Source organism: Spermophilus citellus (assembly GCF_964194105.1).
Source record: "Spermophilus citellus genome assembly, chromosome: 10".
Lineage (NCBI taxonomy): Eukaryota > Metazoa > Chordata > Mammalia > Rodentia > Sciuridae > Spermophilus > Spermophilus citellus.
The window spans coordinates 122109075-122125142 of record NC_138197.1 but is presented as its reverse complement, the minus strand read 5'-3'; the positions used below and the strand labels follow the sequence as shown (position 1 = coordinate 122125142).

At 46.2% G+C, this 16068-nt stretch overlaps 1 protein-coding gene across 1 annotated transcript in view; it reads right to left on the bottom strand.

Annotated features, from left to right (window-relative positions):
* RFX4 (regulatory factor X4) overlaps nt 1-16068 on the bottom strand; it is a 163359-nt gene that overhangs the window by 35552 nt on the left and 111739 nt on the right. Inside the window, exons 9-13 of the mRNA XM_081311210.1 lie at nt 9137-9237; nt 7056-7114; nt 3523-3667; nt 1343-1437; nt 860-977 (exon numbers count right to left, since the gene is read on the bottom strand). Coding sequence (XP_081167336.1) covers nt 860-977; nt 1343-1437; nt 3523-3667; nt 7056-7114; nt 9137-9237 — 518 coding nt within the window. The remainder of the gene's footprint in view (nt 1-859; nt 978-1342; nt 1438-3522; nt 3668-7055; nt 7115-9136; nt 9238-16068) is intronic.

Genomic DNA, 16068 nt, shown 5'->3' with positions numbered 1-16068 from the left:
CAGAAAATTTATACCAATAGTTCTTTACCAAAATGCCTATAAAATGAACACCAAAGTGTTTTGGGACTTCGAATGTTCACAGAATGCCTTAAAGTCCCCACTTTAAGGACCCAGACTCAATGCATACTTCATTCTTTTCAGTGAAAGGTAGAAAACTGTGTCCTACTATGTAGCAGAGGCATTCACATTAACTTGGTGATTAGGTTTCTGCCTGCAGAAACAGGACCACTGGGCAGAGATTTCAAGGCCTGTTATACTAGAAAGCAGTAGGTAAGGACTTGGGTAAGGAAGTAAAAAACCCAGGGGGCCAGTAAAACAAATGGTAAAAGCAATGCAAAAGCCTTCTTCTGGGGATTAGACTATCCTTACCTTTTTAAAGAAATATCAATCAAAATAATAAAATGTCAATCATTTTAAAAATAAAAAGTCAATTTAAAAAAAAAGTTTCCATTGGGTACTTGCAAATGTTTAAACTTAGAGGCCTCTTCATGGGCCCACTTGGGAAGTCTGCAATTATGGAATTCTACAAAACAGTTCCGTGGAAGTGGCACGATGGCACTCGGGACATCTTATAAAGGGGATGCCCGGTCATTACTGTTTACTCCTCTTTAAACTCAGGTCATACTCTGTGTGTGATCCTCTCCTTTTCAGACTGGATACTTCATTTTCAGAAAGCAGTGTCATCTTTCTTCTCTGAAAGTCCCAACAATGTTAGGTCCCCCAACATAGACCTATTTCCAACAGAGGAACTTGTGGCCTCAGAATAGCAAGTAGGACTGCAGCCAACTAATTCACAGAGGTGGATTCAGTACATACAGCTCAGAGAAAAGGAATGTGGGGAGGACTGGGGTGTTCTTACCAAAACTGGGGGCGCTATGCAAGGTCATGTCCCGAATCACCCTGGTGCCAAAACAGGACCACATCAAGAGGAACTGCTGGGCCACTTTCTTCAGGGACCCTTGTCTCTTGGCAGCCACCTACAAGGAATTGAATGGGGTTAACAGTGATCATCTTGACTTTTCATTTATTTCTATTTGAAAAGACAGGGAGGCTCATCCGTCTTAATACTGTGGAACAATGTTCTGCAGCAAAAATACACTTAAAAATTGAATCTTATGCCAATACTCAGTGCACACATAGAGAGGCTGACGTGACTGAATCAGGGATGGGAGATGCAGAGTCGGGCTTCCACCTCCTAGGGCTGAGGGCCAGGTCTCCCCTTGGAACCCAAGAACTCACAGCTGCCATGGCTCACTGGGGGCTCTGTATTAGCCAGCTGTTCACACAGACAAGTGAGGTGCTGCAGGACCCAAGGCTGCCCCTTCCGCTCCAGCTTACCAACCTTTACAACGCATCGGTCCACCATGGTATCCAGCCACTCGATGTAGGACTCGATGGGCGATTGCTCCTCCAGCAGGTGGTCAAACTCCTGGTACACTGTAAACAAAGGAGAGCCCCACACAACTCCTGCAGTTGTGTTTAAATAGAGGTTTACCTCAAAGGAGCAGGGGGTGCAGGATGGGCAAAGTAAAACTCCAAGTCCTAGCAGGGCATTCACAGCATTAGGACATCAGCGCCCCCACCGATCTTCCCTGGCTCATCTTCCATGCCTGTGAATGCTGTGAGGTGGGGCCATCTCATGTATTTGTCAGTTCCCAACATGCTCTGCTGTTTTATACCTTTTATACTAAGGGGGCCTTTAACCCTGCCTGGGGCCCTTGCCCCAAACTGATCAATCCGCCTCTGTTCTTTCATGGCACTTTATTCTATCACTAATAACGCGGGGTTACAGTCAGGTCTGTGAGTGTCTCCTTGCTAGTTCTTCATCTGGTATCTTTATTATCTAGTGCATTATCTGCTAAGCAGCTGTTAGCCAATAAAAAACAGGCTTGAATGAATGGGCGGAGGGGCTGCTGCTCTGTTGGTCCAGTTCACTCTGGTTCAGGGACTCCCCAACTGTCTAGTGGGGAGATTCGGGGCTGACACCCATGCACTGAGCCGTTGGCCTTCAAACTTGGTATGTTTCCTCAATCTCCCCTTCCTGACCCTACATCACAAAGCTCAGTCCTCTTTGATAAGATGCAGTGCATTTGTGAATTATTTGTTCAACTTCTGATTTGCCATTAATTCTGGTTGTGAGGCCAAGATGAGGCCTGGTTTCACATCCAGCTTTGCTACTTTGCCACATGACTCTGGGAAGCCTCCCCAGTTCTTTGGGGCTGCATCTTCTCATCTGTAAAGTGGGGGTGACAAGGGAGTGTTCCTCACAGGGCTGATGGACAGATTAAGTGAAGTCAGCATATGGTGGATTTGATGCAGGACTTGGCACACACCAGACAGTCAAAAAAACTGCATTGTTATTTCAGTGATGACCTCTAAAATTCTTAACTGAGGAAGAGTGGGCTGGGGGCAGCTGCAGAGGAAGAAATGGGAGCCTGAGTTGAGATAGGGGTTGGCCAGGAAAGAAGCCTTGGGAGGGTCCACATGGTTCAGTATTCCAGCTGCTCTATTTGCCTTTGAAAAGACCTTCAGGAGAAAGAGTCCTCTAACAAACATCTTCGAGGACTTTTTGTATAAGCATCATAAGCTCAGACTGGGGGACTGGAGATATATGCCCTTCAAGATGACAGTACAGAAGGTTTATCTTGGAATTCAGAGGGGCCTGGGAAACTCTGAATAGCCCCTCTTCATGGGGACAAGCTTCTCTGCAGCATCCTGAACAAGGTCACTTGCACCATACAGAAGGTGCAAGGTGCAAGGTGCTTTAGCCATCCCCCCGCTCCACCTATGATCTCAGCATCAATCTTTCTAAAATCCCCCTGGAAGGAGTACTGATCTCCCCCTTCCTGTCTTCAAGCTGCCTTCTCCTGAGATGCATGGCAAAGGAAGAACCACTAGAGGGGGGAGGTGGCCGGGAACCCTGAAAGGCTGTGGGGATGCCCTGGGCAGGACAGAGGTGATGGTGTCCCCTGGCCCTCTCCTGCGGCTTTTCTCCTCAAAGCAGAGGCCCTGACCAGGTCAGGGTAGTATTTGGAGCAGCACGCACACAGTCTGTAGTTGGAAGTCTCTGTCCACATGGACATGAATGTATGCTGGCAGAAGTAAATCACTGTCCACCCCTTCTCAAGCATTAATGTGCCTGGAAGTTTCTCCTGCCAATAGGTGCACCAACTCATGTGACCCTCCCCTGAAGCAGCTGTGGACTCCAGACTGACACATGCGGAGACAGGCAGTAAGCTCTAGTCCTCATTGTTTATGTCACCACCAGGAAGGTATGCCTGGCATCCGGGGTCATATGTGGGGTCCTTTGCATGACATTGTGTGCTGCCCAACTGCACCAGCTGTGTTGACACATGTCAACTGGCCCTTCTGTCTGGGTCAACTCATCTGATGGGAACAATAAGGAGGATGGGACCCAGGAAGAATGAAGGGGCAGAATGCCACTTAAATAAATACCAAGATACTCTGTCTTTCTTTAAAAAGCAAAATCAGAAGGAAATGAGCCCTGGCGGAACACCTTACACTGGATGATGAGTTTCCGGTGCTCATCGCGGGAGTCTTCCATGGTGTAGAGGGTCTGCTTGGTGATGCTGTTCAGGTCCACGTTCCTCCAGTCCTCTAGCATTTGGAACGTGATGTCTGCACTGTGGATCACTGTCCGAGACGCCTGTGACCCAATCCAATCCACTCATCAGTTTGTGGGTTTTAGGTTAAAACACCTAACATTGTTTCCTTTTAAGCCTCTTTAATGAACCTGCATGTGGAATTCTGTAAACTACCCTGAAATTTAGGAAAACTCCCTTTCAGGAAAGCAGCAGACAAGTCCATCATTCAGAAGACTCAGACACTGTTTCCTCCTGACTCTTCCCTTCTCTCTCTCTCTAAGTAACTACCAAGGTGGCCTAGGCCAGACCAGACCCTGCTGTTCCCAGCTCCTTTGGTCTTGACCCCATCAAACAATGGGACGAAGGCCAGAGATCTGTCAGCTTTCTGATGTACGCCTGTGGGATGGGGGGTCTCTGCTTCGTAGCCCGTGTGTCTCGAGCACTTGAGAAGCAACAGGGCCAGGCTGGATTTAGGAAATGTTCCTGCTCCTCTGGCCTATGATAGGTTTAACCCCAGAAATTTCAAAATGTGTAATTATCATGTAAATGCATTCTAGATTAGTTTAAGCTCTAGTTTTCTGTTTGTTTTTTCTTTTTGTATACTAGGATGATTAAAAGCAATATGAATTATCAAGATGGAGGAAAAAGGAAGTACATTGTAAGGATCAATTGTGTGTGTGTGTGTGTGTGTGTGTGTGTGTGTGTGTCTGTGTGTGTGTTAGGGCTGTGACTTCCCCAGCAAACCCTCACTAGTGAACTTAAATTTACAAGTTGGAACAAAATTGGGAACAACATTACCAATATGGAACAATACCAATAAAAGCCGAGAAAAACATACCCTAGCTCACTTCCTTTACTTGCATGTATTCAAAACATCATTGAGTAAAATAAAAAGATTGAAAATACACAAGGACATTGTAAATCTCATAATACTTCTGAACTTCCAGAGGATGGTAAACAATGTCAACCCTTGTTAAACCTAGACTGTCCAAGCACAATAGCTTACTTAAATAACTGCCGAAGTCTTTGAAGGCCAAAGAGGCCTAGAATATATAAATACATAAATTGCATCAGTGTCTAATGATAACAAAAGCAACTGGATTCAAACATACCTACTTCATATCCTGGCTTGGCTGCTAACTAGCTCATTGATTTGGGACAGGCAAGATTAATCTCAGTTGACTGCTTCATGAAATGGAGAAGTGATAGCACCTATGTATTAATGAGGGCTGCTGTTGAGGGTATGGAGATAATGTTTGAAAAGCATAATTAGCTGCTGTTGTTCTGGTTGGTTCTCTTTGCGGTGGCTGTGTTGATATCTCAGGGCCTTTGCACTTGATGTTCCCATTCTTCTCCCACTTTGCCCCAGCAGCCCTGCAGTCATGATGGGCTAGCTTAATTGACACACCCAGAGAGGGGCTTCCTCTGACTGTCTTATCTAAATAGAATGTGTATATATTCTATGCCGGTTTCCATTCTCTTTCCTTTGTAAAACTCACATTTAATTTTTTGTTTGCTACACCCACTCCCCCGCCCCCAGGACAGGTGCCATTAAGCATAGTGTTTTGAGTAAGCACTTAAGAGACTTCGTGCTCTGAGTGGCTGAGACATGAGTGCCAAGTGGCTTGCTTGGCGTGCCTGGAAGAGCTTGGGTATGTGACAAGATCTTGGGTCAGGGAGTTAGGGGGAGTCTTTGGTTGACTTGCTCTGTGTGTTTAGGAAAGCTCACTGGGATACTGGCGCAGATGTTCTGTGGTATTTCATTTCTCACACCAACCCCGGTCCTCTGGCTGATCCAGGAATATGTCTGAGGCTGTCCAGTAGATGCAAAAGTGGTGTTTGCCAATTAAATTGCATACTGTCTTTGAGTGTGGAAAGTGGAAAAATTGCTCACGGTGGGGGCAATTTCACTCCCCAGGCTGTGTGTGTGTGTGTGTGTGTGTGTGTGTGTGCGCGCGCATGCTTGTGCAACACTTGGTTGTAGATGCTTAGACCTGCATGTGTGTTGAAGGGGCAAAGTCCTTCCTAAGCCATCTGAGCCCCAGAGAGAAGCACCAAAATCATGTCTGTTCCCTGATATGACCCAAGGAGCATCCTTCTAAGTTGGCCTCTGCCCTCAGGAAGGTTTCTTGGCTTTGCTGATGCTGTCTTCTGCCCTGAATCCCCTTAATTTATCAGGTTTTGCACAGGTTAACCTCCTTATTGAGGGTTTCCTTCCTTCCTGAAATCATCCCTGTGCCATGTACACCAAGCACAGGACAGGAAGTGTGAGATGTGTGGGGAGGTGCAGTTTTACTCTCTGGATTCTGTTTGGAGCCTTCCCTCCTTCCTTGACTTTGAAGAACCAGCATCACCAGACCCAGCAGCGCTTTATGGGAGAAGTTGCAAACCTCAGCACATAGAGGGGCAGGCAGGTGACACACATATGAGCGAGATGGGCCAACTCTAGGAGAATTGGTGGGTGAGGAGGGCGGTGCCTGCTGAGATGCTGCTGCTGCCAGGGGAACTGCCCTCTGGGCATGATACCAGCTCTCCAAGGGTTTCTACACCAATCTGGGTATTTAGCTGTTATCTAGTTTCAACTGTTAGTGACCAACTGAAAAAAAAAAAACCTGATCATATGCAAATCAAACAATAATCTGACATGTCCTAGGGCCAGATTTGGTCTGTGACCATCAGTTGGTCACTGCTGCTTTAAGGCTATTAGTAATTGAGTGTGATATTAATGGGTGGCCTTAACAGACTTTAGTTCCTTCGGTAGGCACAAAATTAATAGTTATATGCCCCCTAGTTGTAACTATAGAGTACATAGAGCACAGAGTGGGGTCTTTCACTTTTAGTTCATACACTTTCATGTTTGAACTTTTTTATGGTAAGTGCATGTCACTTTTGTGCTAAAAATAATGCAGATCTGGAAAAACTAAACAAAATTGGGCAAATATTTAAGGTACCAGGTAGCTTTGAACTCTTGGATGCCACAACAAACAAATCATTCTGTTTATCCCGTTTGACTTATCTGACTCAGAGGCTCACAGTGGGGGCAATTTCACCCCCCCAGGCTGAACTGGCCTTCTTGGCTGTCACAAGGGCTGGGTGGGTAGGACTATTGGCATCTAGTGGCTAGAGGCTACGGACACTGCACAAACAAGAAATCATGCACACCCAAATGTCAATAGGGACTGAAAAGCTCTGACTGACTTAAGGGATCCATAAATTTGCGGCCTCTCGAATACATCTGAAAGGCTCAGGGGCAACTGATGTCAGAAATGATTTTGCATATGAGTTAAAACAGGTACTGGCTACCAGTTTTATTCCTCATCTGTAGAAGTTAAACACAGAAGTTAAACACTGTTGTCGGCCTGAGAGATCTACAGGAAATTGTTTTTCTGGATTTGCCCCAGGATTTGCAATGACTAAGCAGTGGTTAATACACACAGAGGGTACAGCTACCTGGCAAAGATGATTTAGCGATGTTTGCCGTCTCAGGATTTGGGAAAACCTTCTCGACACTGCAAAAAGAAAAAAGTTAATTGGAAATATGTGCATGCTTTATGATTCTACCTTGATTTTCCAGAGGCAGATTTCAAAAAGTATCTTTCTCATTTTGCCTAAATTTGTCACATGGCCCACCCCCACTTTATGCACCCACTGACAAAACCCTGCATTTGATTCTTTGTTCTCCTGTTTGGGCTTCAACAACTATTTCCTAATGGTGATATTTGGGGTACAGATTTCAAAGTCACTCACATGCCACACTTGCAGGTGTGAGAAATGGTGGCGTCAATCAACCGTGAGTAAAGGCAATTATTTACTTGTCTTTCATTTCGCTAATTGCAAGCTCAATCACTTCTCTCCATAAATAATTGCAGGAATCAAATGGAAGCTTTGAAGAAGTCCCTTTAAAAAGTAGTATGTCTAATAGGAAATCTTGATTGAGCCTCCGTGGTGTGTGGGGGTAGGGAGTGCTTCTAGGGTGGAACCCGGCCTCCACAGTGATGTGGTTTTGCATGTCTAATCTGACATTTTTATCAGATTATTTCCATAACCTATTTGCAGATTTTAAAGGTCTCTGCCTTTAGGAAAAGATCTTGTTTCCTACACTAACATAGTGAGCTGATCCATTTCAAGTGAGGTGACCTTATATCTGTGAATTTTGTAGCAGAAAAGACACGCTCCTGCTCAAGGTCTTAAAGTTTGAGTGGCATTTGTTACCAACACCCCCCCAACACACACACACACACACACACACACACACACACACACACACACTCTCTCTCCAGATGCACTCGGGGCTCCCTGGGAAGAACGCTTCCTCCAGGCACGCACAGGTGGAAGGTTCAGCAGACCTCCTGGCTACCGACTTTGAACTGGTTGGTTTTGTCAGCATAATTAAAACGGGCACGGGGTATTCTTCTCATTAATTTCTGAACTGGTCAAGAAATAGTCTGAAATTTCCCTAGGATTACTCTAATTTGTACTCAGAGTTGGTTTGGTTTGAAAAATAGGGTGTGGGTGAAGGAATGGGGATGGGGGGACAGATGAACTTCTAATTTTCCAGGCCGATCAATCGTTAATCCTTCTCCTTAATTACTTTTTCTTTAACTTTGTGATGTGGAATTTAGTGCTGGAGAAAAGAAAAGAACTGAGAGCCGTGAAATAAAGCGGGCTTTATCAATAGGTGATGGGCACTGCAGGCGGCCTCAAAGCACCTCTGAAAGGGCTCCTTTGCCTGCGGAGAGAGGGTAATTTGATCGCCTTCATTTTCCTCCCTGGCACTTATTTCGGGCAAGAATAGCAAGCTGCATTTAAATGGGGCTTTAAGAAACATATATTTTAAAGCCCTGTTTTGCTTAAAATCATTTCATCTTTGTTTAATAGCAACAAATGGGCTGCACACGAGTCTCACACAAGCATGAACACATGGTGATAGAAAAATAGAAGCAGTTTTCTTAAGACCCAGCTAGTGCTGGGGCATGAGAGGCGATGCTCTGCAAAGATCCACAACCCCAGGCCCCTTATGAGAAATATTAATTTGGCTTTCTAATTAGGCAGAGACTACATGAAGCCCTGAGCTGTTCCGTCTTCAGCTATCACAATTGCAGAGCTTCAAGGAAATCTCAGAGCTCCTACTTACCAGCTGTGTGGCTTTGGGGAAGTTGCTTTGCCTCTCAGATTCTCATCTGTAGAATGGGGATACCCTTTCCTATGTTGCAGAGGTGGCATGAGGATGAATTGGAATAAGGAGTATGGTGGTGATAAGCAGAGACTTGGGCATCTGAGAGACTGGTAGTAAATTCTGTCTCTGTCACTTATTACCTCTCTAAGCCTGAATTCTTTTTGTAAAAGGAGGAGTAGGCCGCCCATAATAAACATTTTATGAGAATTAAATAAGTGCATGCACATACAGTCCATAGTACAATACCTAGTGCTCTATAGTCAAATGGTAATTGGTAGCTGTTATTATTTTAATAACAATCATGTACAATGTTTGGCACTAAAATATTATATTCTGCTCCTCAATTTGTACTTACATTCAAATTTGATGTTCCTCAAATTTTCTGGGAGGTCATGGAGAGCCACTTTCAGCCACTCATCCAGCTGCTTGGCAAACTTTCGAATCACCTGAGTTAAGCTAAAAAGAGAAATGGTGCTTCTTGAGTGCCACGTGTGTTGCTCAGTCCTCCCCAGAGGCCCTCTTTCCCCTAATCGTGGGTTGGCTGCTACCAGTAGGCTCAGTCTTCTTAGCAGCTCAGGGGCAGAGCTGGAAGCCCAGACTTTGTGGAGAGCAGGTGGGTATGGGAGGGGACTAACCAGGGCCAACCCTGGTCCACAATGCTCAACTGTAAAGCTCACTGCAAGGTGAGGTGTCATCCAGAACTCTATCTGCAAGAAAAACATGTTCCTTCGCGTTTAGGAAGATGGTGGATGAAGACAGTGGGTTGTAGCCTAAGAAGGCTGTTTTGCAGTTGGCCTTCCTCCTCATGCTGTCAAAGCCCACTCTGGTCCATGTCCCCTCAGACAAGTTGAAACTCATCTGCGGCATATGGAAGATGCCTTCCCACCCAGCTTACCAAACTGCTGCCATGTGTCAGGAGCTGGGAAGCAGCCATATTTTTTAAATTGGCAAAGAGCCCTAATATGGGCCTTCCAAATGTACTAGATTTGGAGAGTTAAGGACAATTTTGAGATAAGAAGTGGGAGGGGGTAGGGGTGAGAAACTGTGCAGGGGAGGGTAGGTTGCAATATGAGATGGGACTTTGGGGTTGAAAAGACACTGAGTGCCCCAAGTCTGACCATCAAAAACATCTGCTCATTGCTCCACCTCCAGTTTCCTCCATGTGAAGTCCTGCTTGGCCACACTGGACATGTGGACCTCTCTGATGCTGATCACCCACATCATTCTTGCCTTCAACCAATGCCACCTACTCTGCCCTGGTTCAGTCTTCCACTGTCTCTCTCCCATCAGATCGTGATCACCAACCTTCACCCCACCCGGCATTCCATCCATTTTCTTTGGTCACCTGCTCTTCCCTTTCCATGACTAACTCTAACCTTCTCCAAGACCTCACACCTCTACCCTCTAAGTCCCCTCCCCACAATAGATGGTGTCACCCCCCTGTTTCTTAGGAAAGACAAACACAAAGGAAGACCATCACTGACCTTACACCGCCTGCATCGATCATCTTTTTTCTTCCTGACAGAATCAAGGAGCAATCTCCCCTCTGTCCCAGGACTAAACTCCCTGTCCCACCCTCTCCTGCCTCTTAGGAACCTACACGACCAACTGGCCCTTCCCTTCTATATTCAACTTTTTACTCTCTGCTGGATTATTCTCTCAGTATTTTAATGTATTTAAGGATGCTTTGCCTTAAAGAGTAAAATGAATAAAATAAAAACTCATTTCCTCAACTCTCTTCAAGCTACCACCATGTCTATCTACCACTTTACAGACATCTTCAAAGAGTGTTCTAGACTCTTTTCCGGGGAAGGGATCAGGGATTGAACTCAGGGGCACTCAGCCACTGAGCCCCATCCCCAGCCCTATTTTGTATTTTATTTAGAGACAGGGTCTCACTGAGTTGCTTAGGGCCCCACTTTTGCCGAGGCTGGCTTTGAACTCGTGTTCCTCCTGCCTCAACCTCCTGAGCTGCTGGGATGACAGGCGTGTGCCTCTGTGCCTGGCATTCCAGACTCTTTGTCACCTTTTCTTCACTCCCATTCACTCCTGGCCTTGCTCCTGTCCCTCTGCCTAAACAGCTGTCACCTGGGCAGCAAGTTCCATCAGTGGTGCAAACCCAGAGGACGCATTCTGGTCATCTTGCGAGGCATCTTGGCAGCACACATCTCTAGTGCCCACATCTGCCTTTTGGACCCCCTGACTTCCCTTGGCATCTGTGACTCCTCACTCTACTGCTTCTCCCCGACACGGAGCTCATGGCCCTCTCCTGGCCATTGTGTGTTCCAGATCTAGCCCTGGGCCCTCTTCTCAGAGCCCTTTTCCTTCCCTGCTTAGTAATCTCTCTTTGCCCTCAGCTTCAGTCACTATCTACCACCACTTTCATGTCTGCAGCGCAGAGGTCTTTAGGACTCCAGGCCCACTGGGTATATGACCTCTCTGTTTACAAGTGCCAGAGTCAGGTCAGACTCCACATGTCCAAAATAAATTCCTGATTTCCCCCTCAGACCTGGTTCTTTTCTAAAACTCTACTTCCCATGAAGTTTTGTTTTTAACCTGTTTATTATGAGAAGGTCCAAACATACCCCAAGAAAGAATAACAAAACAAAACTCCAAGTACCCGTGACTCAGCTTCAAAAATTAGCAATATTTTGCCAGTTTTCTTTTTCAGAGTGTTTTAAGCAAATTAATAATATCATTCACCCCCAGAAACTAAGTGTGCTTTTCAGAATCACAAGGTTTGAGCGTGGATGTGTGCACGCACACACACGAACATGCATGTAACACCTCCACACCATGAGAATGCTCAGACAGTGAACGGTAACTCCTTAATGTTGTCTAAAGCCTAGTCAGTATTCAGATTTCCCTTTTTCTCTCTAAGACATCTATTTGTTTGTTGGAATCAGGTCCAAACAAGGTCTATATTTAGCATGCAAGCTACAACATTGCTTCTTCAATTTCTTAAATCCTCTTTTTTCTATTTTATGTTGTTGATTCACTGGTGACACCATGTTACTTATTCCTTGGGGTGGCCCACTCTATGATATGGCTGATTTCTTCCTTATAGTGTCATTTAATCTATTTATGCATTCTGTGTGCTTCCCACTAGGTCTAAAGGCTTGATTAAGTTCAGTTTCAGTTTTTTAGGCAAGGAAACTTGGTAGGTAGCCCTGGGATGTGAGTTGCATTGTATGATGAGGATTAAATGTCTTGGTTTTCTTCATTAAATGTGCTCATTTGGCCTCTTGTCCCATTACAAATATTTCAGGTTTTACCTCCAAGTTCCGTCTCAAACACTATTCACTTTCCTCCCTTTACTGCCCCATTCAAGCCACTATCATTGCTCACCTGGACTGTGACATTAGCTTCCTGAGTCCACCCTACCTCCTTCCCACCTTCACCCATCACACTGTGAAAGGGATTTTTGCAAAACACATGCAATGCTGATCAGTATTGATCCAAAGTCCTCAATACTTTCACATATTCTAGGAGGACATGAACCCAAATCCTTGCCACAGCCCCCAGACCCATCCTCTGGCCTTCTTAGCCCTCTGCCCACCTTCTCCTTCTCCTTCCTTCTCCTGGCCTTTGTCCCCTTCCCTCCTCTCTCCAGGGCCTTGGGGCTGCCCTTCTTTCTGCCAAGAGCACCTCTCCTGCTCAACTGCTGCGCCTCCATCGCACCTGCAACCGGATGTTACTTCTATAGGGAAACCTTCCCCTGAAGCCCCTGAGTCCCTGATGAGTCCTCCTTGAAAGGCCTGTGGCTGTGATTTACACTAACTGGTGTGATGATCTGATTAATGTACATCTCTCCCACTAGAGTGTGTGCCCAGGCAGAGGGCAGGGACTGTGTTTGTTTATCACCATTCTTCAGCCCCCAGCATAGTACCAGACACAGAGTAGGCATGCAAGCCCTGCTAGGTGGAATGAATGGATGAATGAATGACTCCCAAAGGCCAGACAGACTGCCCTCCAATATATATTCCCCCACAAGGTCCTGCCCAAACGTCATCTCTCCCCACTCTGATGACTGAAGCGCTTCTGCCTCGGCTGTGGCTTACTCCATTCCCACAGCACTGGCTTTCTCTCTCTCTCTCTCAGTCCTTTTTCTATCTTTTAAAATTTACATTACTTTCTCTCTCTCTGACGACTGGGGATGGAACTCAGGGGTGCTTACCCACTGAGCCATATCCCAAGCCCTTTTTTATTTTTTATTTTGAGGCAGGGTCTCACTAAGTTGCTTAGGGCCTCTCTTAAGTTGCTGAGGCTGGCGTTGAACTTGAGATCCTCCTGCTTTTGCACCCAGGCACTGGGATTATAGGCGTGAGCCCCCACGTCCAACTCCCCTCCTTTCTCTTTCCCAGCTCTCCAGGCTCCTGTGCACCTTGCAGGGCTTTGCACCTGTGTCTGCTGGTAGCATGACTCTCTTCCTTAACAGCTTCCAGGGTTGACTGTGGTACTTCCAATCACCAACCTCCTCACATTCTCAGCTCCTCGCTGTCTCAAAATTCTCTACATTCTGCTACACATTTTTTAAAAATCCCTTTCGCTTCCGTGATGAAAATGGACTACAGGGTGGCAAAGGCAGAGAGCTCGGTTTGGATGTTCTGGCACAGCGTGGTGGCGGTGGAGATGGTGCGAGGCCAACAGGCTTTCCTGATGAGCGAGCGGATGTGGCGCAAGAGGACAGAATCAAGCGTGTCTTTCTGAAAGCAAAGGAAGTTAAGCCCCCCTGTGCCTTGCAGGGCGCCTGGTACACAGGAGGCGTGAGTGTTGAGTACAGAGGGAGCCAAAGGACTGCGTGTGTCATAAAGGCCAAGTTCAGAAATGGTACCCATTGTCTGCACACTGGATCCAACTTCCAAGTGAGAAGACTTCTTAGAATGTTGGGCTGCTTTTGACAGGCCGAAATTTAGAAAAGTTCTAGTGACAGTCCAATGGTGGGAGGGCTGCTTGCCCTTCTCCATCCATGATGTGTTGCAGGTGCTGACACGGGGCTGGAGCAGGGACTGGGCCTTTGTCTGGGAGCAGACACTAAGCAGCAGGACTGTGGGTGGGCCTTTCGCTTCATGCAATCATTCGCTTTTATTAAGCTGATGAAAAGTGGGGAGGAAGTCAGCCCAGAAAAGATTCTACTTGGGAATTTGGAATTTGGGCCTGTAGTCTTTTAGGGGTCATCGAAACATTCAAGCTGCTTTGCTGTGGTGTCAGCCAGCAGTGAGGAGCTGTCTTCCCTGTCACCTGGTGTGAGGGATGCCTCCCTAAGCCCCAGGCTGGCCACTCCCTGCAGCGTCTGTTGAGGCTGTTACCCTGTCAAGGATGGCTCTCCCTCCTCCAGGGGGTTCACCCTGGGCTGGGATTCCAGGGATGGCCCAGGACTTTTAGTGACATGAACTCTTCCTCCCTTTTATGCACGTGGCTCCCGTGTCTGAGGTTCCCGCTATGGCCCCCCTCCTGCATCTTAACTCGCACTGGCAGGTCCCTGTGTGACCTCCCATGGTGATGCTGTTACAACAGCAGCAAAGTGTGATAACAGCAAGGACCTGTTAATGAGTGCACCGTGCCAAGTGCTAAACACTTCACACCTCCCCTCTTGTTTAATCCTCACCTCAACCCCATGAAGTAGGCACTGCTGTTAGTCCCAACAGAGAGGTGAGAACCCAGGCCCAGAGAAGCTGTTCCATTCTCATTCGTCCAAGGAAATGTGGTAAGTGACAGAGCCAAGATTCAAGCCCAGGTCTGTCCGATTCATGATTGTTCTCCCTCTGCAATCTCAGATGGTGAAAATACCCACGCCTGCCCCTCACAGGTGCCTGGGTTCTCCTCATCTCCAGAGCCATCTCCTGATTTTCACTGCTATTCCTTTAACACCTCAGGGTTGTCCCCAGTCTTTGCTCTTTTGATATCTTCTCCTCCTTGCCAATCAAACCACACACACACACACACACACACACACACAGAGTCTTATGGTCAAATAATTGCTGTTAACAACCACTACACCAAGATCACTTGAATGAGGTGAAAAACCTAAGTTTGAGAATGATATACCTTTCCTATAGATAAAAATATACGATTCATGTATACCCTGTAATAGTGTCACTTGTCACCTGAAATTCAACATGTTCTCTGAGTTGGAAAGAAGCGGGGGTCTGAGTCAGTGAGTTGGGAGCGGCCTGGCCAGGGTGGAATTAGAATGTCTAGAGCCGATGCTCATTTCCATCCAGACTGAGCACAGGGCCCAGCACACAGAAGGCACTCAGACAAGATGAGAAGTGAATACGTGAAACTGAAAAGTCAGCTATAGGATGGACCTCCATCCTCTTGATTTAATGTGACAGGCACTAGATTTATAAGTCAAAACTCACAGTAGTGTCAGGTGCAGTGGCACATGTCTAATTCCAGCACTCAGGAGGCTGAGGCAGGAGGATCTAGAGTTCAAAGCCAACCTCAGCGATTTAATGAGGCCTTAAGCAACTTAGCAAGACTCTGTCTCAAAATAAAATATAAAAAGGGCTAGGGATGTGGTTCAGTGGTTAAGCACCTCTGGGTTCAATTCCTGGTACAGGGGGAAAAATCAGTGGTAATTATTTAACTATGTAATATGTGTGTACATAGCACCTGTAATGAAATATTAGAAGCATGTGAAATTTTCTTATAAGTGTATGTCTTACCAATCACTCAGAAGGTACCTTTGTGATCCCAAGTGAAAATAGAGATTTAGCTATTATCCAGTTCACTTTGTCAACACACAAGAATGAATTCAACAACACAAAGCCTAAGTGACACACGTTTATACATAAATATGATTAGAAAGTTGAAATTCTGACTTCACATAGAACTGTTGAATAATGCAGAAAAGGCTGAGAATAAAATTTGGCTATGATCTCACCTGCAGGTGACTTTTGTGAGCCTATTTGTGTATCTGTTCCACTTGATGGAAAAAGCATCATCATTCCTACCATAATAAGAAAAGGCTGGACAATCTACAAACCCCAAATTTTAACTCATCAGAGAGCTCAAGTCACAACCATGTAGCCTGGAACTGTGAGGCCCCAGAACCACAGGGCTTGCTTCAGACTGAGACAGTCCAAGCAAAAGAGAATCCCAGCTCTCCTCAGCTCCAAACTGGCTAACAGAAGCACCAACTCTCAAGCAACTGTAGTAGAGTAACATAGGAGAGGCCCTGCGGCAGGAACATTGAGGAAATGAAAAGCCTAAGACACAACTTCCAACTAAGTGAAGGTGCCCCAGAGAAATTAGAAGCTGGTGGCACCCTGAAGGTAACCA